This window comes from Hermetia illucens, chromosome 3 (genome assembly GCF_905115235.1).
Source record: "Hermetia illucens chromosome 3, iHerIll2.2.curated.20191125, whole genome shotgun sequence".
In the NCBI taxonomy this organism is placed as follows: domain Eukaryota; kingdom Metazoa; phylum Arthropoda; class Insecta; order Diptera; family Stratiomyidae; genus Hermetia; species Hermetia illucens.
In genome coordinates this window covers 99,209,796-99,234,114 of record NC_051851.1, presented here as the reverse complement: position 1 = coordinate 99,234,114, position 24,319 = coordinate 99,209,796, and the positions used below count along the sequence as shown (strand labels likewise).

General features: G+C 42.7%; 2 protein-coding genes across 8 annotated transcripts in view; one reads left to right on the top strand and one right to left on the bottom strand.

The window, feature by feature from the left end:
• Nucleotides 1–9,347: 9,347 nt before the first annotated feature.
• Nucleotides 9,348–14,941, bottom strand: LOC119652378. Of its 7 annotated transcripts, none has more exons than XM_038056476.1 (5): nucleotides 14,734–14,923; nucleotides 13,791–13,916; nucleotides 13,544–13,604; nucleotides 9,786–9,863; nucleotides 9,348–9,670 (listed from the first exon to the last, which is right to left on the bottom strand). In XM_038056476.1, the coding sequence occupies exons 2-5, from the start codon at nucleotides 13,909–13,911 to the stop codon at nucleotides 9,457–9,459; spliced, it is 474 nt and encodes a 157-aa protein (XP_037912404.1). In that variant the 5' UTR covers nucleotides 13,912–13,916; nucleotides 14,734–14,923; the 3' UTR covers nucleotides 9,348–9,456. The 7 variants fall into 7 exon arrangements, 1 of the variants encoding a protein (XP_037912404.1); XR_005249541.1 differs by lacking the exon at nucleotides 14,734–14,923 and adding an exon at nucleotides 9,938–10,031 and having other exon boundaries at nucleotides 9,607–9,670; nucleotides 13,791–13,854; XR_005249538.1 differs by lacking the exons at nucleotides 13,544–13,604; nucleotides 13,791–13,916 and adding an exon at nucleotides 9,938–10,042 and having other exon boundaries at nucleotides 9,607–9,670; nucleotides 14,843–14,941.
• A 943-nt stretch (nucleotides 14,942–15,884) lies between these two features.
• Nucleotides 15,885–24,319, top strand: part of LOC119652965 — a 106,042-nt gene continuing 97,607 nt past the window's right edge. The window contains exons 1-2 of the mRNA XM_038057363.1: nucleotides 15,885–16,706; nucleotides 16,879–17,103. Coding sequence (XP_037913291.1) covers nucleotides 16,235–16,706; nucleotides 16,879–17,103 — 697 coding nt within the window. The 5' untranslated portion in view covers nucleotides 15,885–16,234. The remainder of the gene's footprint in view (nucleotides 16,707–16,878; nucleotides 17,104–24,319) is intronic.

Below are 24,319 nucleotides of genomic sequence, written 5' to 3'. Positions count from 1 at the left end.
TTGCGTAAACCGATTTTTGGCGTTTGTCATGACTCTTGTTAGCATAGCAGGTGTTATGTTGGCAATTTCTTCTTGGATGTTGGTCTTCAAATCTTGTAGGGTTCTTGGACGGTTCACATAAACACGGACAGATCGGGAGAGCGTGCCGACCATTCCAAATCGCCTCTAATTAAGATAAGGCGCTCTGGAAAGTGTTCCCTCAAAACAGCCATCGATGCTCTTGAAGTGTGTGCTGTTGCACCGTCTTGTTGGAACCAAGTGTCCCCCAAATCAAAATTTTCTAGCCGTGGGAAAAAAAAAATTCTGTAGCATGTTTACATACCGGTCCGAATTTACTGTCACTGTAACCTCATTTTCCTCAAGAAACCAGGGACCAATAATTCCAGCTGAGGAAATTGCACACCACACTGTGACTTTGGGTGAATGCAAAGGCTTTTGATGCAATTCTCGATGGTTGGTGTCAGCCCGGTAGCGCATGTTTTGTTTGTTAACCGACCCACACAAATGAAAATGGGCTTCATCGCTAAAAAAAAAACAATAGCACGCTCGAGAACAACATCAAGAAGAAGCTCACACGCGTTCATCCGAGAATTGAAGTCACGTTCTGAAAGTTCCTGCACTATCGCCATCTTATAGGGATGAAAATGAAGATCATCACGAAGAATTCTTCTCACAGAACGATCAGATAGTCCAAGGGCAGATGCGTGTTTGTGCGCAGAACGCCGTGGCGATCGCAACATTGACGCTCTCACTGCTTCAATGTTCTCAGGTGATCTAACGGGTCGAGGGACTCCAGTTCTTCCTTTTGTCGCACTTGCAGTTTGTCTGAATGTAGTGACCCATGTAAAAATTGATTTGCGGTCTGGGACGGGAGCCAACGCGGCTAAATTAAAGCGATTCCGAAATGCACGCTGTGTTGTAATAACCGAACATCCGCTTGAAAAGTAAACCTCAACGGCAAAGGCACGCTCCTCACTATTCCAACGCATGATGGCGACTGAACCATGTCGGGACAAAACTTTACAGTATCCCTTTTTGAACGAGACCACTAGCGCTCCGCTATGACATCAACTAACTGAGTGGCGCGCATTTTAAAAAAGGAAGTTATGCTGCCCCACCCTGTATAATAGTTGTTGCGACCACAAGGAAGTTATGTATACATAAAATAAGAAGTTGATCGACAAAATTCCATTTAACCTATTGGTGAAAGATGGCACAGGCATATTTGCATATGTTATGGAATCCTTACCGCAACTGGATGACCCCGATTTACGACGTGAGGCGCTGTAGCTCTAGCCAGGTGCGGTGGTAAACACGGGATCAGGGACGAGCAGCTAAATAGCTTTAACTGGGCTTCCAGTGTAGCGTGGGCGCTGTAGCACTGGCCTGACCCGTGGGGAAGGTGGAGAAGCTAAGAAGCTATCCTCCGTATTCCAATCTAGGAGAAGCTGAAAACCTACACTCCTTCTGAGCAGCAAGAAAGCTGCTGGAGCTCAGTTAGATATGGAATGGAATTTATTTGGAAATTCTCGGCCTTATATACAATTTCAATTTCTTACGGGACTAATTTCTTACCTGCCTAAATTATTATTCCTAGTTTACAAAATATTGGGTCGATGTCATAAGTTGCAAGTGCACGGATCATTGTGCATTGCTGTAGTACGTTTTACTTGTACAATTGTACTGCGAATTCATATTTTGTTAATAAATTTTGGTTTGTAAATTATTATTATTATTAAGTATCATGACACATGTTTTTATCCGCATTTCCTCTATGGTCATTTTTAGCTTGCGTAAATCTCATTAATCTTTGCATAAAAATCATTTTATTCCGTTACAATGATTTAGTATTAAAAATTAAATACCACAACAACCTCAGGATGATGTACAATATATTCAAAGAGAGCCCACAAAGTAAAGAAGCTCAGGATGCGACGATGTGCACTTTTCCAGATCTCCCAACGAAATAAAATTGGAAAATCCATAGTTCCGTGTAGGGTAACTGAGCCGCATCCAGGACTTGGTAGCACGTCTGGGACCAGCTCAAGACTGAATAACTCGTAGGAAGACAATACTTTGTGTTTGGTGGAATGATTTGAACTGTTCGCTCCTTAAACAATGACAAGAATATCAGAAGACGCAACAAATGGGGATCTTCTTGCATTACAATGCTCCATCAAACCGAGAACTCTCCAGACTTGACATCTTCTGATTAACACTTGTTTACACCGATTGATCACGTACTTGATTTGTGGAAAGACGTGAAAAACTGACTCGATGAATGATTATGGACGAATTAGGGATGGTGTCTAGAAATTCTATAGGAATTGCTTAAAATTGTTATCAATAAATGGAACAGTTGTCTGCTCGAATATTCAAAAACTTTCATAACTGAAATGCCGCCGCAAAAAAGAGACGACTCCTACCAGGGAGAATTGTTGCATCTACCAAATGTGCGCAGGTCATCGGCCACATCCCGATCTGACTGACTGTGGAATTGGGGAAGCGGATCGATGAACGGAAGGGGTTGAAGACTCTAGTGATGACGACGTGATACTTGCACTGCGGATACGAACTGTTTCTCCAAGCAGAAGAGAAATCATGCCGACGTCAATGCACTTAAATGCTGTAAAGCCGCTGGGCTTGACGATCTCTTCGCAGAGTTACTTACTGCAGTACCCTGGAGTTACTGCAAATCTGCTATTTCCACACCACCTGATGTGAGTGTGATAAATAACAGGTAAAATAATCTTAGAATGCATTAAACGACATCTCGAAAGCTTAATCAAGAGAACAGGCTGGCTTCCGCTCCAGATCCTCCTGCATTGCCCACATTAAACCATATGGATCATTTTGGAGTAATGTATGGGGTTTAGACCTTCGCTGTACCTGCTCTTCATCGATAGCAGGTGTCGATAATGTGAAAAGGGAGTATATATGGCGTGTTCTACGCAGGTGGGACATTCCAGTGAAACTAATATGTGTAGGCGCAAAATGTGACGTGCTGCACCCAAATAAAATCTCGGAGGATTTTGAAAGTCCGCCAGGGTTGCACCCTATCATCGGTATTATTTCTTCATGGCGACTTGTCCGGATTACTTGGTGGAGTTCAATAAACTAGAATATCTTCCCTCAAATACCTCGACTACGCTGATGACATCTATTTGCTCTCTCACCGCGTCATGAACAACTATATGGCTCTGAATCTATAAAGAGAGGCAAATAGAGCCGGATTGAAGATTAACCCCAACAATAATAAATTCTCAGTGTGACGCACTCTCTCTATCTCCATTAATGGGCAAAGCATCGAAAACGTCCATCGATTTACATACACTTTCGCTGCTTTGTCTAAAATCTGGAAATGTAGTTCTGACCGTTTTGTGCTAGTGTCCCTTGTTTGTTATTATATGGCAGTAGCACATGGAAAGTGAACGAACCATGCTGCCACTCAAATACCTTAAGTCTTCTTGAACACCTGTCTGCGCCGTATCATCGCATAGCCCTGTCCTTATACTATCTCAAAGGAAAAACTTGGTCAACATGCAGGCCTGGCACTCGTATGCACTGTGATCAGAAAGCGGAAGTTGCAATGGATAGGTGACACATTAAGGAGGGGCGAAAATTGAATTGAGGGTTACACTATACAGGAGAGTGGGTCGCCATGGCTCAACCATGACGCGCCATATTCCACCAAAGGTTAGATATCAATCGTATTAAAAATGTACCAAACTGTGATGGAAGAGGATGAGTCGATTAGGTCACTCGAACTGCGAGTACTCCATCGTCCATTGATCATGGAGCTCAGACAGGAAAATATACAGCTTGACAACGAAAGACGCCAAATCGTCCGAATTGAAGTTAGGAGCAACGATACCATCATTAAGTTATTGCTTCATATCAATAAGTGTGTCCGAACTTTTTTTCCAGGAGGTGAAAATCTTCCAAATACACTATCATGAGCGCATCAGTGTGTGCGATTTTAAGTCTCTAAAGCCACCCAAACTCCTTCCTATCCCGTGAAACAACCTTTAGGTCAATACCACGGGGCGGAGTTAGCCTAATTTAGCTAGGTCTACTTCCATCTACCTGAGTCAATAGTAGCCGTGCCTTGCTGAACTTTGCCACTTTTCGCAATTTGCTTTGGATCATTGCGATGATGGAGTTGACCGCATCTCAGTCCTCCTGGTAAGCTACCATTCTTCGGACAAAGTTTTCAAGTGATAGCACAGTTTCCTCTAAGTTATTCCTTTCTCCCACGAACCCCGCGCATTGGAACGTGTGTAGTTTGGAACATCGGGTGAGATGCAGCATTGTCGATATCCACCATAACCGATGAGAAACTGGTTGAAATTTTAATTGGTCTCCTCATGTTTTCTCTCCATCCACTCCCTGATGTCATAGATCAGATAGATGTGTGCCCAACGACCCTTGTTTGATTTATCCCATCGCTGTCGCCTTCTATTTGAAAATCTCTCCCTTTCGGCTTTTTTTGCTTCCGATAATGGATGTTATATATATTCGTCATTTCATCTGTCAAGATGCCAATCGATATCATTCCTGACTGCATATAGCATATGGATGGAAGTCACCACCCTGGCTACAAGCAACCTGCAAGTATGCCGCGGACCTCCTACATTCGCCGGATGCCTTTTTACAAATATAATCCACGTCTTGCTTAAAACTGAGTTTTGCATCTATCAGCACAGCCAAGTACTCGATGGCTGAGTTGGAAGTGATGATATGATTCTCAACTTTAATACGAACGAAACTTCTCTGCTGGCGCTCGCAACGACCAGGAGCAATCTATTCTAGATTACCCGTTCCAGCATTATATAGGTCTATAGGAAGATGACCCACCTGTAGGTTTGCCAGCCTCAGGCAACAGTGCCAACTTCTACAGTTTTCATGCTGTAGGGAATATCCCCTTGGACATGCATGTCTCAAACAACTTTGCGAATAGTCTGGTCTCTCTTGCTGAGGAAATATATCCTGGACGACTTTCAACAAGACAGTTGAGGGAGCGATACGGGGATGACTGGCTTCCGAATTGTCCCATCAAAACTCGGTAGGCGCTTCCCACGGTTTTACATCCGCCTCCGAGCAGGGCTCCTTAAAAAATCCACTTTTGCTCCGCTAGATAGCCAGCTTGAGATTTTTGCAAACTTCTTTGTATGCATACTCTTTTTGCACCTGTTCAGTGCTACGTATTGCCCTGTGGGCCGTTCGTCTAGCTCGGTGGCAGGCTGGGCACTATTCCACCAGTAGTTGGGTCTTCTACTAAAGAATGTGCATCTCTTTCGCATGGGCGCGTCTCATGCCTTAGAGATGCACTGTGTGACAAACAGAGCCCTTTCCGCCGTCAGCCTTAGTAGGTTGGTCCAGCCACATTTCCATTAAGGTCCGTTCATTGAGTACTAGTGCGAATCAGCCTGATGTTCCTCTCGGCTTTGCGTATGTTATTTGCCTACCGTGTGGCTGTCTCCTTATTTCGAAGGTAACCGCCTGGTGATCGCTGTGGGTATAGTCCTAGCTGATGCACTAGACTACTCAACAAGTTAGTGCAGGGCTAACAAAGGCCATGTCTGCGATTGAAGCACATCCTCCTTTCCAAAAATACTAACGTTACCTTCGTTGACCAGAACAATATTTAACTGAACAAAAGGCTCAAATCGACTTCGGCACCTTAGGTTATTCGCTCTGCGTTCCAATTCCAGGTCCAACGCATAAAAATCATCGGCAATCACCTTCGGACTTCGCCCCCTTGCGGACCGATCCCATCTGATTCGAACTTTTCCTGACGCTAATAGGTTCTGCGCTGCCTCTACTAGTAGTCGCCATGTACTACCATAGACTTCCTCAGATTCATAATGGATCCTTCGCCGAATTTTCCAACTGAAATTGCTTTTTCCGCACTCTGCCGTCTCTCTTAATCATACTTTGTCGAGATCCTTGCATTCTAGATGAATCTCGTATCGTGATCTTCTTCCCAAGTGAATTCTTGACTTGGTTACGGAAGCCATCAGTTTTTCCCAAGTCAAATTTGTTTCAGTTCAAAGATGATATCGCCTTTCTGGGTCCTTCGGATTTTACTGACATTTCCACCTAGTTCTTTTGGGTCGGGGTCAACTTTGACTTTTTTAGTTCCTTCGCGTACGAGAGATTGCCCTTGATGGAGATAATATTGCCTCTGGGTGAATTCGCACCTTCTATTTCTTCTTCGCCTTTTTATGAGTGAGCTTAGGTTTCACTTCGGTTGCCGGCGATCGCGCTAAGGGATCAGGCTTCATCCTTTCCTCACTTTTAGCTTAATTTTTCAGAACTACTAGTGCGCCTTTTTTCCTCTTTGATGCCGGCTGGTTCCCCAGACGATCACCATGTTTTCCCAGCACTCTTTTACGTGGTGGCAGGTTGATGGCACTACGGTTTGGGGTGACTTAGATCGCCTATGACACTGTTTGGACGGCCGATTTCAGCTTGTGCTTGGGTACTCTTTCCTCTTGTCTCTTCTCTAACGGCGCTCATCATGTTTTGTTGTACTCGTTCTTGAAGAATTTTGACAGCTCAACTATTTTTACCCCAATCTGCATGAAGGATAGTTCCTCCACATATTTACATTTCACTAGGTATGCCTCGATTCACCAACCTGGATTGCACCTCAGGGGGGTGGGAATCTGGCAGCACCTGATTAACACGCAAACGACTGAACCACAGAAAATTTGGTGATAACATGTGGTTTGTTTGTCGTTTTATTTGCATCGGGGTACATCAATTTGCGTCGGGATTAAGGGGGAGGCGTGTGAAAGGAAAGTTGTATTTTTTTCACCAAATATAGCCATGTGGGGTATCAGATGAAAGAACTCCATTAGAACTTTTCGAAACTGATCTTTTCTTATATTAAGTATCGCAAGGTCAAATGTATATGTAGTGTCTTTATGATTGCCTCCCTTTTCCTATTTTTGTGGTTTACAGACTATTTCAACATTTCAGCCTACCAATTTCATATATGCGCGGTTACTCATGGAGAAACACCGTAAGAAGCATCGCCCTCTTTGCATTGCATTTCTGGATCTGGACTTGACCGTGCGCAACAAAATTCATCATTTCGTGAGCTCTGCAACAACACTTAGTGCCAGAAGAACTCGTGCGCTGGGTGCAATTGATGATCTGAAAAGTAAACTGCGAAGTACGGTGGGTGTATCGAAACCGCTTCGTGTCTCTGTTGGTGTTTATCAAGGAAGTGCCCTCTCACCACTCCTCTTTGTTCTTGTTATGGACACCGTCACACAGGATATCCACGGTCCTGCGCCCTATGCACTGCTTTATGGTGACGATGTTTTCCTAGCATCTAATAGAACAAGTCGGAATACCGGAAGCTCGCGCTTCGGGCATAAAGGTTTTGTGTTCATCTTATGCAAAAAAATTCAACCCACATTTGTCTATCCGCATATAGCTACAAATCCAACATAATACTTCATATTTTTCCAAACTACGAGACATACGTACATATTACAGCCATAGTTATTACGCTCACCCTAAACAAACAAACTGCCTATTTCCGAATACTGTACACATATACGCACGTATATAAATGGATCGTACCCATATTTCCGATTTACTTCTTATATCTATTTGAATTAGGCACTACCCGCAAAGTTCATTAGCACGCATATATTATATACCTACATAAACACATGTCTGGCTGACAAATAACTAAAAAACTAAAACAAAATAATTCTTTGCGACCCCATTCATAAGAACTCATTTCGTTGTGATATTGACGAATTGATATGTGATGATGACGTCATGCAGGTTGTAGAGTGCACGAAATTCACAAAAAATTGTAAAGTTTCACCCACTATAACTTTGTTAGTAATAGTTGGATTTTCTTCAAACTTTACCAAACTATGCATTATGATCACTACATCCGTGCCAAATTTTGTACTTCTGAGATGAACATAAGGAGGGTGCCGGGTAAATTTCTAAAATGTGGAAATATACTATTATTAACTTTATTTGTGCAGATATCGGACCCGGATATATTTTGAAGCCTAGATTTCGTAGAGATGCACCACTGCATCTTTTTTCAGATTTTTCGGTTGGATAGGTTCTGAGAACGAGACCTGTTACACTTTTTGGGGGTCATATTTTGAGCCCTCATTCCCCTATGTTTCACCCAATATCAAATATTGAACCAGTTTCGAAAAGTACTAATTGAGACCTTTCATTTGATACCCCATATGGCTACATTCTGTGAAAAAAAAATTTGCACCCTCCATTCACATGTATGGGGAGCCCCCCTTAAACTTAACACGAGATGGCGCCACTTACTGCATGTAAAGGGAACACCAGATTACATACTCTCACCAATTTTCGTGACAATCGGTTTAGCCGTTTCCGAATAAATCGGGTGTGGCAGACAGACAGACAGACAGACAGACAGACAGACAGACGGACAGACGGACAGACAGACACCGTCTCGATTCTAATAAGGTTTTGTTTCACACAAAACCTTAAAAAATGATCTTTAGTAACTTGTCCAAAAATGGAATGATCGCCTCCTGCAATACGGTCTCAGATTGAATCTAAACAAAACTGAATTTTTGACGACCGATCCCTATGCAACAGGCACAATCACTTTCAGCGGCAGTGATCTGCCCAGAAATGAGTGATTTAAATATCTCGGATCAAAGCTATCAGCCAATGGAGAACTGCGTTGTGAAATTGCTTCACGCATTAACGCAGCCTGGATGAAGTGGCGTTCCACAATTGGTGTTCTTTGTGATCGACGTATCAACGAACGTCTCAAATCTAAAATTTACCTCAATGACACCCGTCCTGTTGCCCTCTATGATTCTAAGTATTGGCCGACTATAAAAGACAATGAACGGCGTCTTGCCTTAATGGGGATGAAGATGTTGCGTTTGACTAGTGGCGTCACACGTTTAGAACACATCCGAAATGAGGATATCCGCGATCGTTATGGGGTTGTACCGGTTGTGGAAAAGTTGCGAGAGAGGCGTCTTGGATGTTATGATCACACAATTCGTGGTAACGAGAATTCACGTGCCAAGATTGGTCTGAACATCGAAGTCGATGGTAAACGACCAAAAAGCCAGCCGAAACAACGGTGGCTTGATACGATGGATGGGGATTTAAAAGCCTCGAGATTGAACCCAGATCCGGCATTCGATAGAGCTAAATGGCGAAACCGATCACGACGAGCCGACCCCGCTCGTAAACGGGACAAAGGCTCAAGAAAAAGAAGAAGTAATGAATAGAAACATAGAAGATATTTTTACATTTTCAAACAGGCTCCCGAGAGGTGAGGATTATACCCATAGCTAAAGTCTGTGAGATGATTGAGTTTTATTAGTTCATATTAATTCATTCTTGTCGCAAAGAGTATTAAAAGGAACAAAATATATTCGCTCTAAGTTGGAAGAAGCAGAATCTAATTCAGCTATGGGAAGTTCCTCCGTGGGAGCTGATCCATGCAAAGGTACCTCTTCCGTAACATAGCTTGCCCTCATCTTTCCTTTGTACGTCGTCTACATTCTTGCCGATTTCGTCTTCAGAAGCTGATTCTTCCGTAGAAAAATGATCTTGTTCTTCCTCTAATATTTCCAATATATCATCATCACGTAGCCTCTGAGACTGTGACATCTGGTATCTAAAACAATGCCAAAAATATTGTATATGAATTTATCGAAAAACTAAAAATTATGTAAAGTTACATAAACCTAATCAAATATCTCGCAAGCGTGTTCCAAAATGACGGGACTTACCTAAGCGACGCAAGCGACTTCGGCAAACCCTTTTCGGGCACTGAATTGAATGAACTGAACGATGCACTTATTTCACCTCTAGGAAAGAGAGCAAGTATTCAATTTCGTGTATCTCTCGCAGACGTAGATTAGGCTTCTAAGGTAAAACTCACCAAAATTATATGGAGTTAAGTGTCTTATCATTAAACTCTCTATCGCATACTCTCACACGCCTAACGTGTTACTGTCCAAATGTTAGCTGATTCCCTGAAACCAGACTTCATTGTGTTTCGGAGGCACATGAAGAATAAGCATAATGTGAATTTCTACGGATATTATATTATTCGGAATTGCACCAACACCAGCGCTGTCCTATTAGTCGTTATCAACAGCCTATTAACTTCTTATACCGCAGCGATACTAGTTCAAACTACCGATGTTAGACAGTTATTGGTAGTCTTTATGTAATCAAATGCCGCACGCCAACTCGGCAGCTCGGACATGACTTGAATATCACGGCTGACCTTCAGCTGAAGTCCAGATTCCTGTTTTCTGGCGCAATTTTAACTCGACACATACTTCCTGGGACAATGTGTCAGATAATCGAAATAGCCCTATTTCAATTAATCCGCAACTTGCATTCGTCAAACCACTTTGAGATAATTTTACCTACCCCTCTAGTTAGACCATCTATGGCTATTTTCTACTACCTGAGTGAAAAATGCTGGAGATGTCCGACCACTTTGCAATTTAACTAAAAATTTTCTTTTGCTGGTGCTTGCAAATATGATTAATCGAAACAGTGAAATCCTTCGCCCATTCTAACTAGGACAAAATAAAGTCAGGTTTGGAATCAATTAACCAGCTTTACATGGATCAGTTTCACACACAATTGCCCAAAGAATGGGAGAATGGGAAGCTTGTGAAGATTCAGAAAAAGAGCCGGGTCGTGTACCAAATGGAAGGCGATCCAAGTGCTAAGTCCTGGACCATATCATATCTTCGAGCATCTCGAGGGCTTAATCTACAGAGAGCAGGCTGGTTTGCTGGATTCTCCTGCGATGACCACATCAATACTCTACGGATCATTTTGAAACAGTGTGATTTCCTCTTGACCTGCCCTGCATCAATTTCAAAATGTGTATCTTAAGTGCTCTTCGCAAGAAGGGCATCCGGGAGAAGTGCCACTCAATATCTGAATTATCTCAACATCAAGGTCAACTTGAGACTGCTCTGCGCTAATGTCCTTTCTGTGTATATGTGATTCAATTTTCGTAAAAGAGTGAAGCCTTCATTAACACTTGCGGGGGACGTATCATTAGAGTACTCTTGCCTGATACAATTTCCAATGGGGAAACTCGTCGGCACGCGGCTGGTACTCGTGTACGTGTGGATCCGAATATGAAATTAATAGTGGAAAGGTCACATATTAAGGTAGAGCGACAAATCCTTTGCTGACTACGCCATGGAGGGAATCCACTATCCAAGAAGGACCGACCCCGGAGTACAAGCGCAGAACGGTGGAGAAAGAATGTGAGTTTTTCAGGAAGCTGTGGGGGTGTTGATGCGCATTTCATCAAACCCTGAATGATATAAGCGTACTCTACGCGCTATACCCGAATAAGTGGTGAATGAATAAACTCATATCAAACCAAATTATTCAACAGTGTTTGACATGCAGGTAAAATTTGAACGTTTTTGCCTACATATTAGCACAGCTAATATGTAATATGACAGCTGAGTGGTTAGAGCGCAAGGCTGTCGTACGGAAGGTCGCGGTTCAAATCTCGCTGGTGGCAGTGGGATTTGTATCGTGATTTGACGTCGGACACCAGTCGACTCAGCTATGAATGAGTACCTGAGTCAAATTAGGGTAATAATCTCGGTCGAACGCAATGCTGACCACATTGCCTCCTAGTGTACCGTTACGGTCTTGAATGAAGTGCTCTAACACACTTCAAGGCCCTGATCCAACATGGATTGTTGCGCCAACGATTATTATTATTATTAGCAAATAAGTGAACGCTTTTAAAGCTACATACTTTCCAGTTCTTAAAAAATCATGCTTTGCCCTTGTTTAGTTATAATGCGGTGTACAATGTGGGTTGTTAGAGGGTAGTGTAGGTCTCAGGGCGAAACGTGGAATGGTACCCACGATGGAGCATAAAGCCGGAGAAATGCCTGCTGAACCAACACCTACAGCTTTACTACCGAACTCTATATCCACTTCCGTGGTGACCGCTGGGAACTCTTTCTTAACCAAAAACTGGAGACGAAGAAGAATGAAAGCGAGTCTTCGGCGCCTAAAAACGCGAAGAATTGTATCAACTGCCCCTCCAGGTTGAGGGTTGGGTAGGGAACGGGTAGTTCCACGATGAATATAAGCTATCAAGGGAACGGAAGAATGCCGCACACCGAGTAATCTTGCATCCTCAAAGAAGGCGGGTACGAACAGAGACCTACCAAAAACTCGGTCGAACGGAGAAGCGACTTCACAGACGGAAGAAGCAAGCCTGGGAGAACCAACAGGTCTGTGAACTAGAAAATTATAGGGAGCAACAGGCGCGCAAGTTTTACCAATAAGTGAACAGGATGAAGCCTTATACACCTCGATGCTCATCCTGCCGAGACAAAGAGAGAAATCTGATTTCCGACAGAATGAGCATATTGGAGCGATGGGTTAAGTATTTTGATGAGCTGCTCGACAACTAAAATATCGGCGAGTTGGAGGTCCCGCCAACTGAAAACGACGGACAAATACTGTCACCAACAAGCATAGGAGAAACAGTCCGTGCAATCATAAGTTGCCAGGAACCGATGGAATTACAGCCGAATTAGTTAAACATGGAGGCGACCAGTTACACCAAGTGGTACATCAACTTGTGCTCAAGGTATGGGACAGCGAATCAATGCCTGATGATTGGCAACGAGGCATTATCTGTCCCATATACAAAAAAGGACATTTCCCCTAGTGCAGCAATTATAGAGATATCACGTTGCTGAGTGCTATCTTTAAGATATTCTCAGCTATCTTACTAGGCTGGATATCATTGGCCCATACCAAAGAGGCTTCACTCCAGGCAAATCAGCAACAGATCGGATTTTCTCTCTGCGGTAAGCGATGGAAAACTATTGGAATATGGCCTTCAGTTGCACCATCTATTCATCGACTTAAAGGCCCGCTATGAGAGCATAGCCAGGGAAATACTGTACACGGCCATGAGAGAATTCGGTATCCCGACGATATTAACATCCAATCGCACTGGTCACAAGAAAACAATAAAGATAGGAGGCTACAACCTGATAATTTCTTCTATCTCATCACAACCGATAACAGCTATGACTATGAAATCCGCGCACGGTTGTTGGCAGCCAACAGAGCCTATTGCAACAACTGTTTCGCGTCTCACCACAGCTTGTTTTTTGAGGCCAAAAGGTGGGAAAATGCTCAATAATTATTTTCTCATCCAGACGTCTCTGATGGGAATACCTTGTGCTAGCTTGGTAAGTTTTCTTTGATGACAATTTAAAATTGTCAGGTAATCCTGCATATCAATAATAATTACTACTTCCCTATTAGTTCGCACGTTTTACTATGCCCGTATGGGTGGTATGGTATACTATAGTACTGTCAAAACATCTTAATTATTATTTTTAAATTTCTGCTCAAATCTTTTTACCTAGTTTACAAATAAGCGGAATTATACTTCAGTGAAACTCTCAATTATTTGATAATCTATCATTATGCGCTAACTTAAGGAAGGAAAAAAGCTACCAACAATTTGTGGCCATAAATTCCAGTCCAGAAAAGTAATGTGAGTTGCATCGACAGCAGTTTCTCTGCAAAAATAAAGCGAAAAAAGTTATTAACTGAGGAATTTACGCGTCACTACTTTAAGATGCAATGTCTGACCATGCTGCAACGAACTTTCATTGTAAACCCAATGCAGGTCCAATAAAGCGGAAATATTGAATTTTGTATTTTCACTTCTTCGAAACTTTGCCATTCACTCCTTTCCGGCTTACCTTTAGTCAACCAGAAAATATTGACCACAAACCAGATTCTGTGAAATGCAACTTCATCCGAATTCCGCCTCAGATACATTACACAATCGCGAATGGTTGCAAATGCTACCAAAAGCACCATCGAGTCTGAAACGAGAACCAAAAATAGACAATGACTTTCGGTTACGTAATGAACCAAATAAGAAAACACGCTGTTCCAAACAAGACGATTATCCACCGATGAAAGGTTGAGAGCAGTGCAATGAAGGCATTCACGTAGGGGGTTTGGTGATCAAAAGTACGCCTGAAAAGCAAAATTGATTGATTTGAGAGGAACGAACTTCAAACTGCCACTTCGGAATTGGAAGAATGTACAAATTCAAACCTTCGCTACGTGAAAAAGTATCGCAGAAACGAGCTAAATGCTGACAGCGAAAGTGATGGAGCTTTTATTGGCTATTACTTTTACTGAAAACCCGAAATGAAAGACTTTAATTGCACCAATACCATGACCAGGGACCTATCAATGAAATTTCCTCTGTTTATATGGATATATAATTATTGTTGGTGTTTTGTTGAACGGTTGGGTACATTGTGGATAGCGGACGAGCCACTTTTGGTGATTCATTCATGGTTTTTATGTAGCCACTTTTATTCAGTCAAGCTAGTTAAGGCACGTATTCAAATCGACAAGAGATACATATCTGTCAAACGCTAATATCGACCATTCACTTCGGATTGCACGGAATAACGCCTGGAAGCATTTTTAAAAGTCTGACTTTCCCTATTTTAAATGCGAATCACATTAATCTTAATCGCGTGATAACGAAGAGTTATCTACAATAGGTACGGAAACAGCCTCAAAGAAATATCCTATAATTTCTAGGTGTTCAGTGCAAACATTGTAATGTACACAATATGAACAGCCGCATCTCTGCGAGTCAATATGTCCCAGCGAACTTACACTGTAGCCAAATAAAACGTACGCACGTCCAAATTCTTGAACTAGAAACCGGCGCACATCAAGAAATAACCCTATGCACGCACTTTACTAACTTTCTTTTTATTTTTACTTTTTCTGCACATAAGAATCACTCGGCAATGTAAATAAATCTAGCAGTTTCGTGTCGCTTTCTGTACAATCAGCTTCTCATAAACGAATGACTTAAGCGAGTAACTTGAGCTCGGATTACCAATTTTGTTTGTTAGCAAATAGAAATGTAAGTCAGACGGTAATGGGGAGACGTTTGTATTTTGAATGTAATAACTAATGACCGCGAAGCCTAGTTCCATTCATAGTGAAAATACCCCAAATTTAAAATTAACAACAGCATCAATGTTTGCATATCGCATTAATTCCGAAATCAATGACTGCAAATTGATATCCCTAAAAAGCAAACGCAGATATGGTAACCATTCGGGAATGATACCTCCCATGGTAATAAATCATTTAAATACATCTACCTATCACGATTACTAATTGTAGCTTCTTGTTTTGAATCATGGTGAAGGTAGGGGCTATAAAACCTGGGGATAAAGCAGGCAACTGCTGAATATTCTTCTCTAGAAAATCCCTGAGGCATGACGCTGCCAGTTATCACCCGACTTAAATCCTTTGCAATTACCGTTCTTTCGGTAATTTTATAAATTTCATCACATCTTCCAGGCGTTTCCCATTCAAAGGCATTGTCGCTGAAATAATGCGATAAAATGCTATAACTGTCCAAGTTCAAAAGCAAATTGACAAACATACCACAGACATGAGCCAGTAGGGCATCGTACCGAAAATGATATGCGCTTTGACTGATAATGACAAGAAAGTGCTGCCATTCTACTCCAAGCACTAATAATGGTCTAAGAGAAGCATTTTCCTCCTGCTTTTCAAATTCTTCTTAATGCCACTTAGTTGCCTGTTTTACTTTATTTGCAAAACCCACTACCTACGAAAACGAAAATTCAGAGAAAATGTTCCCGCAGTTGGCACAAAATTAAATAGCTATTTCTGAAGCACTGAAGTGGCAAGCCTGTTAATACTCATACAGTTGGAGTCATCAGGGGGGAGTGCAAGAATTCTGGTTGCCGAACGAAGAACCACATGCTCTGCTCCATCGTGCGCGCAAGTTGCTGCTACTTTCTCCATAGTGCTCCAGCCAGCATCTCGCTGCTTTCAGCGGTAGAATTGCCGTGAAACACACAGCGGCTGAATCGCACGTCGCAACGGTCTATCTTCGCGCCTACCGGGTTCGTGTTACGATAGTAGTCTAAGCTATTCAATTAATCTTGATTCGGGTGGTCAATTGATCTGATTCAATATATCGCGAGAGTGTATGCACCTGTCCTTTCGCCGCCTTCGTAACTAACGGGCTCACGCGGGAGTGCACTTCTACAGGGATTATTTTCGATGACGTAGTTAAGAGACGGCCAGTAACACGGAACTAGTGTGAGTAAGCGCCAAGGGTTAACCAATGAAGCGAATAAAAACAAACAAGCGGTATGGGCGACAGTCGGTCAGTAGGACAGTGTGTTGTGTCTTTACCGCGATCATTTCACTCCAAATGTGTCACAAAGTGTACGGAAATGGTGCAAGCAACGGTTATAGTTCAATATCGAATATTTCTGAAGAACAGGTGATGCCAGCGGAGGGTGTGCAACCCCATTCAAATTCCACTGAAAAGGTGCTGAGTGGCTCCGTTTTCACCGGCAACGACCTATGGGACGGCATCATCCGCGATTGCTACGTTCATCCGTCTACGCCTTGTTTCCAGAAGAAAGTGCACTCGTTCCTGGATAAGGTCCTCGAAACACGTGACTTAAATATAACTGGGCGACTCTCCTTTTTGAGAAACAAGGTCAGATTCGCTGACGTCACGAATGTAAGTCACGGAGATGGTCACGCAAACGACTTCGATACAGAAGCTCTGAATGAATCGAGATCAGGTATTGTTGATTGAAAGTGTATATGGCATTGCGTGTAATAAATATATTTCGCGCTGGTTGCGTGCTTATGATCGCCAGCTAAAGAATAAATGAGCGGCAATTTGTATTGTCAAGGCGCGCAATATCGTAGCAGTGCCTGTAATTAGGTTAGTCACCATTCTCGCATTTTCAGAGTCTGCTATTGAGGAGGTGACAAGTTCACTTCACGGTAAGGCGGTGAAATTTATGATGACACATGATGTAGAGCTACGCCTACCATCCTTCCTTTTCGATGACGCCGTGTTGCGGATTTCTCCCAGATCTTTGGAAGGCAACGGTGCTTTGGTCAAGGTCGAATTTGTGCCAAAACAAGTAGCAGAGGCGAGAGATGAGAGTAGGATCTTCAAAAAGAAAATTCGTGAGTACGCTATTTGGCTTTTGATTTATATGTATACCTTTTACATAACAGTATCTTGCTGATGTATGAATAAATATGCCGAAACCTTTTGGAAGAAGCTCTGCCTGATAATCTATAGGCCATTGTTGAAGGATAGTTCAACAACCTTTAATACCTAAGTTTCCTCAAACCATAAATCCCGAATATACATGCATGTCCGTTCGTTCACAGTTCGGAAATACGTAAAATTCCAAGTTAAGATACTTATTCTCGATTTCTACTTGAACTTTTCAATTGAATTACACCTAACAGCACTTGGTCAGTAATAATCACATTACTTTTTTGCACTCAAAGATGAAGCTATGTATAATCTAGAAATATGTAGCGAAAGATTCAAGCGAGTAACCTCTGCCGAATTTGTATTATTGAAACGTAAAACAACTTGATATGTATGAAATCTATGCCAAATTGTTTAAATTGTTTTATGAGTAATAATCTTCAGATACCCGCTGATACGAACGTATACAAATAAATTTATAGACGATTTAGACGTCGCTCGATTGCACCTTATCCCTTTGTTGCAAAGTCATTCAAGTGCTTTACTTGCCCTTAGATTCGATTGGCGCGTGTTGTTTTCCTGGTTTCATATCTCTCAATTTTTTATGATTATTCAGTATACACTTATCGTAATATATCATAGTATAAGTAGGCTTGCAAGTAAAATACAATAACAATTCCAAATAAAGTGTAATTAGCTCTATAAAGCGCAGCTTTAGTGCCCAAAAGAAAATAGAATTTGTAAGGTGCTCATTTATAGTCAACCTAGCTCACAAAACTATCAACTCCTTTACTCTACCGTTTGAAATCTCCTCGGGGTACTTTAGGAACGGTTCACCTAGTGTCAGTTGTCTGGGAAATCACATAGAAAATGAATGAGGATCTTGTCTTGTCTCCGCAGCTTCGGTAGTATGATACCCTATTGTCCCATCATTTTCTCGATTTAGTAGAAGAAATAAGCGTGCACTATCTGAAGTTGGAAACTGGCAAGAAGTATGGATATACCCGTCCTTAGCAGCATCGTTGATAGACTGCACCAGTCAAAGGCCCGTGGGGTGCTAAAAATTGAACCCCAACTGGACAGTTCACCGGTGTCTACTAATTTCCTCTACATCTCTGTGACCCGAAACCTACAAAAGAGAGATTTCCAGGAAAACACAGCTACTGTTCAATACGTCCCTTCCCTAACTCGGTTACTTGAAGAATGTTCCCAACGATTCTAAAGCTTTGCTGGTCGCTTAACTGTCTGTCAAGCAATTCACTAATTACAATGATTGCCTCCGAAAGTTTACCTTTTATGAAGGATTATATGATTTGAAGGCGTTTTATATAACGTCGAAAGGTCCTACTCCAACTTCATACGTTATTCCGGGTCTATCAACGAAAAGAATGATCTTTGCCCGTCCTGTACTCCATTCGCTTCCTGAAACCCCCTTTCATATAGTGTAGTGCCTTGCGTATGTTTAAAGTCAATGCAATAAACTACGGCACTGTCTTTTAAAACAACTAGTTTCCACCAAAACTTTTCACGTTTCTCAATTTGCATTTTTACTTTTGCACAAAGGGGAAATATTGTATTTGCCTGCTTACCCTGAGGGGTGGAATTCATGTATTTCAGTTATTCTGATAAATAGCACATCATTCGCAAGGAAATAATGATTTTAGTTGACCACGAGAAAAGGACTATCCCAAAAAGCTTTAAAAAATTATGGCGAAAGTCTACCAACACCCATGTGTAGCTATACTAAAGTGCCCGTAAGGGGAATATTCTGAGCGGGTCTTTTTGGACATGTCAGTTCCTCGCACTTCATGTACTAAAATTGACATGTATGGTGCGTTAGGATCCCATCAGAATACGAAAAATTTCAGAGAAAAGTTGCAAAAACAGTTGCGAAGTAAAACTGAGAATAAAAGAAAATATCCGCTCCCCATCCAATACTTTTTGCTCTTGATATCGATGCCCTTATGGAATTCCCTCTCTGGTTTGCCACGTCTTGCCTATACCTACTGACCCATTTTCTTGAAGCAGATGTAACCAACGCAAATTATAGTAGATTCGTTTGTACACATCGACTTCCTTCCGTCGTTCTAGTATTTTTAAGGCAAAATTTGAATATAAATGGAAAGTTTAGCCAACAAACGAAGTAATTTAATTTATTGTTCATTTTTCGATACCTTTCGCATGGTAATTGTAGACTTTATGAAGTATACGACCTTATCTTGCTAGGTACTACGCCTGTAATAATAATTAATAGTGCCGGATTCCACTGTAAACTTCAAATAAGTTAAATCATTTTATTTCGAGACTGTAACGGTCGGCGCAGGTTATGTGGTTGACAATGCGCTAACTCATTATTATTTCACCGATTAGGCTCAGACACTCATTCATAGCTGAGTCAAATCCGACATTGAAGCAACGATTTGAATCCTTTCCACCCCAAAGTTCCGAACTTCTAAACAGATATCCCAAAATCAAAAACTACTGGAAATTTATAAATAAAATAAAAACAACCTCATTTTCAGGCAAATTTATTTTATCTTTTTCAAAATAACATCTATCTGAAGCAACATTCGTATGTCAGCATTCCACCCACTCCTGCATGCATCGCTGGCAAGCCGCCAAAGGAATGACTTTTAGGTGACCCCTCGCATTCTCCTTATTCGGCTTCGACTCATTTTCGAAATGACACTCGAATGGTTCTTGACATGATGGCACTCTCTCACTAGTAATTCTACGTTTCATTAAGGCCGGATCATTATTCGGTTCAGAAATCATGTCTTCAGCAACCGTCTTTCGATGTTGTTTTTGCACCAAATTCAGGTCTGTTGGGACAAACCGGGATGCGACACGTCACATAAGCAAAATTTCAGCAACAATATGCTGAGTGGCTACATATGCCATGCCAAGGTGGGTAGCAATCTCCATTAGGCCGATATGATGACGCTAAATATTGATATGACCATCAGTTAGGATGCTACCAGCTTAAAAAACCCTAAAAGAATTGGTTCTGCAATGCGCGATTCATTTAATTTAAAAATTCCCGGCACTTTTAATCAGAAAGGATATTAAATTGTAATGAATTTTGGTCTGTGTGTATCTTGCGATCAATTCATATTTGTAAAAAAGACTCTGATAAATCAGTTTATACATAGTATTACGATTGTCCTTAACCGGGCCATACATTGTAGAGAAAAAGTAAAATAATTCTGTGAATCCAAGAAAAACATCGTTAATTGTTCACCACTCGTTATTCAGAATCCAGGCGGTCAAACATCTCATCATCCTAGCAAAATAAGTTCCTGCACCAATGAAGGCAAAAAACCTAGCCTGCTTTGTTCCCAGCTAACATACATGTTAAATGAACATTATTGTGAAAACTAGCGCAAAGTAAATCGTATGGAGACTACGGTACTAATTTGAACTTTTATGAGATGTTAATTATTCCGTTGAATCTCGTGCTCTGAAGTCGACAGATGTAAATCCCAAATTCAGGTTGTCCGAATCTGCCACTACCTCCACCTTCATTTATGTTCCCGCGATAATCCACTGGAAACCACTACTTTCTAAGTTCAACAAGAATACCGTCTATTTAGATTGACTTCGCGTCTAACCCAGCGTCGTCTGGTTCGATGATGCTGCGGATTTCTCGAAGAACCGCAAACAATCCCCTTCGTTTGGCTTAATAAGAAGAGCTTTTGGTGTGCAATCCTCCTTTCTTTCGCGCTGATGTTCCCGTCGTAGTTGACCTTCACTTTCCTGTCGAGAAGTTTCTCCTGTCGATAATCAACTCACTTTGTTGTTGCTGTGTGACAATGGTAGCAGCCTTGATTTCCCGTAAGAATTTCCCTGGTTCCTCTTGGATTTAGTACATAAGTCGTTTTATGGTATAGATATGCAATGTATATTATGAACATGTCTTAACAGAAATTCCGTGCTACTAAACAAGAAACATACTTATTTTCTCGGACTTACCCGTACACATTGAGGACACACACATCAAAGTTGTAGTGACAGTATAAAAGCAAAAACTAGCTGCTTGTGGCATAATATTGAGAGATGGGTAGGTAGGTATCAGTGATTGCTCCGAGGAGCTAAATTAGCGCTGTGATGCGCCATTTTGATGCCACAAACTCCTAAGACCGTGACTGCTGTTATGAGAGCAGGGAGGCAGAATCCAGCCAGCTCGGATCTTCAGAGACAGCCCATAGCATTCACGAAGGAAAGCAGCTCTTCAACTCTGCAGCTAAAAATCCCTCTGAGGTCCCCAAAAATGACTGAGGTCTAGCATAGGTGCTCTCGTGATTGGGCTATGTTATAAGCGGGCCAAATCTCCTTGACTTGGCACAGCTGGTGAGCCTTCGCCATGTTAGCCACCAACGAGACACCGAATGTACCCGTGGAAGGGCGCTCAAGAGCAGAGCCCGCCTGGCCAATCCATCAGCCCGCTCATTCCCCTCTATGTTCCTATGCCCAGAACCCAGAGGAGGGTGACCTTTAGCGTCCAGACTATTCAGCGCATCTCTGCACTGCCCCAACAGTCAGGAGGATGTTATCGCCGAGCAAAAGGCCTTAATGGCTGCTTGGTTGTTTTCAGAATGGCTATGCTACGCTTGGGGCTTGGATCATGCTCCAGCCATCGACAGACTTCCAGTATCGCCAGTTCTTCCGCTTGGAATACCCTGGTGAAACCTTTTTTTAAGGAGGTTGGGTAAGGCCGGGGCACGCCAGAGTGTGGGATTTTTACCCACTAAAACCAACCCCACCTCCCCCCTCCCCTACCCATGCAACTACCTTTAGGTATTACACCACGGAGCGGACCATTTTCTGACCATCTGCTTATGGACCTCTCCCCTTCATCTTTTTTTACCAGCGATAAGGAAGAGATGGACCTGGTGTTATAAATGTTCATCATTTCGTTTGTCAGGATGTCAATTGGCATCACTTCCGAGATGACAAACGCTGCATCGTCTGAAACGGTCCTGAAGGCAGAAAACACCCGTAAGGCTGTTCTTCGGTAAACCCCACTCAGTTTATATGCATTGCCTAAAACCTGCAGCGCTTTCCCCAAACTGGGACTGCGTATGAGCAGCCTGCAAGTATGCCGCGGTCCTCCTACGCTCGGCGTCATCCTTGCCAGAGCCATACTCATGCTGGATGCTTTTTGTTGTTGCTTGGAAATGATGATACGATTCCCAATTCTAATGCAGGCGTAATTTCTTTTACGGCGCTTAGTGATGAGGACCGCTTCCAATCATCGGCGTAACCCACCCCACCACCCAGCAGGAACCGGAGGGTTTGGTATATCATAATACATGATGTTCCACAGTAGTGGGCCAAATACAGAGCCTACGCGGAGACAACGTACTCGTTGGGTCCATCATCGGTATTATACCAGAGTGTCCGCTCTTGCAAGTAGCTATCGATAATAGCGGTGAGATAGCTGGGAACACCAATCGTCACCAAAGACTTTCGTATAAGGTTCCAGTTAGCCGAGTTAAATGCATCCAGGGTCACCCCCACACAATATTTGCTGGTACAACTCCTTCCGTGAATTACATTTTCGACCAAGCCAGTAACCATTTTGATGGCATCAATGGTTGATCTAGCTTTACGGAACCCATACTGCCTATCTGAAACGCCCCCTTGGCTCTCGACGACTGGGAGTAATATATTATGAATAACACGCTCCAACATTTTCCCCATAGTGTCTTCAAGACATATGGGTCTCTAGAACGACGGTTCCCCTGATGGTTTGCCAGCCTTAGGCAGCAGCATCAGCTTCTTCTCCCTCCATGGTACAGGAAAGATACCCCCAGACATGCACGTTTCAAACAGCTCCGTGAACATATCCGGTCTACATTTGACGGCAAGTTTGAGCGCCTTATTCGGTATGCCGTCAAGACCCGGGGCTTTGCTGTCGCCTATTAGACTTCAGACCTCTAGCAGCTCGTCCCTGGTGACTGGTGGAATCGGCGTCACATTCAGGTAACGCTGGAAGGTATCAGTACTCTCTCTTGCTGGGGAAATAACTCCTGGGTTATTTTCAATAAGATCATAGGGCACGAGATCTACGGAGATGATCGGCCTCTGAATCGTTCTGTCACGATTTTATAGGCGCTACCCCACGGGTTTATATCCGCCTCCAAACAGAGCTCCTTAAAACATTCCCTTTTACCCCGCCGGTTGGCGAGCTTCAGGTTCTTGCGAGCTTTCCTATAAGCATGCTCCTTTTGATCGATCGTATCTATTGCCGTTCGTCTGGCTGTGTGGCAAATCGATCGAAGGCTGGCAAGTTCACTATTCCACCAATAATTGGGTCTTCTGGTGGGGAATGAGCATGTCCTAGGCATCGACTCGTTATATGCTTTAGAGATGCTCTGTATAACATGGAGAGCTCTATCCGAGGAGGTGCCTGCTTTGCTAAGCAGGCGTAGCCACACTTCCATTAATGTTTGCTCATCCATCGCTTTTGCAGACCATCCTGGTGTTCTTTTGGATTTCGGTATCCAGGGTGCGGGTCTCCTACTTTGCTGCCCCACTCGATAGCCCACGCATTAAAGTCACCGACCCTAACCTTTGGACCTCGTCCGCTTACGTCACGACCAAGATCGTCTAATACGTCTTCAAACTCAGGAAGTATGAGGCTCGGTGGAGCGTAGCAGCTGTATACGAATATACCGCTTATTTTGCCCAAAACAAAACCACTAGCCACCTGACTCATGCTACATTGTATGGCTTGACGACCGCTCGCCCATATCGCCGCTCCACCAGACGAATCTGTGACCCATACACCACCGTCAAGATTTCTGTACGGTTCATTAACCATAGCAATCTTCATCGCGGATTCGTAAGTAATCTGCGCAAGCAAATCTTGTGCGACCCTGCAATGATTGAGGATTATTTGTATTAACCTCATTTTTTCACTGCAGTTAACGCCTTCATAAACTCCGGGCATTTGCCACTTCCGGCAATGTGGCCGTTATCCCGTCCCCTTTCCTTCGCGCAAAATGCATTTGGGATCCTTATTGCACTCCATGGCAATATGTCCTGTCTCCCCACACCTTCGACATCGATCGGACCGATCGGTACCGCTAGTGCATGACTTTGCGAAGTGCCCAAACATTAGGCATTTGAAGCACCTCTTTAAATAGATCTGTTCCCTTAGCCGGCAAACAACCC

Bases quoted from the DNA above. Each gene is read 5' to 3' on its own strand.
- LOC119652378 (XM_038056476.1), bottom strand. From the start codon at position 13,911: ATGGTGCTTTTGGTAGCATTTGCAACCATTCGCGATTGTGTAATGTAT. The intron at 13,605-13,790 runs GTAAGCCGGAAA...TTATTTTTGCAG, and splicing joins TATTTTCTGGTTGACTAAAG to AGAAACTGCTGTCGATGCAA. The intron at 9,864-13,543 runs GTTGGTAGCTTT...TCTCTTTCCTAG, and splicing joins GGAATTTATGGCCACAAATT to AGGTGAAATAAGTGCATCGT.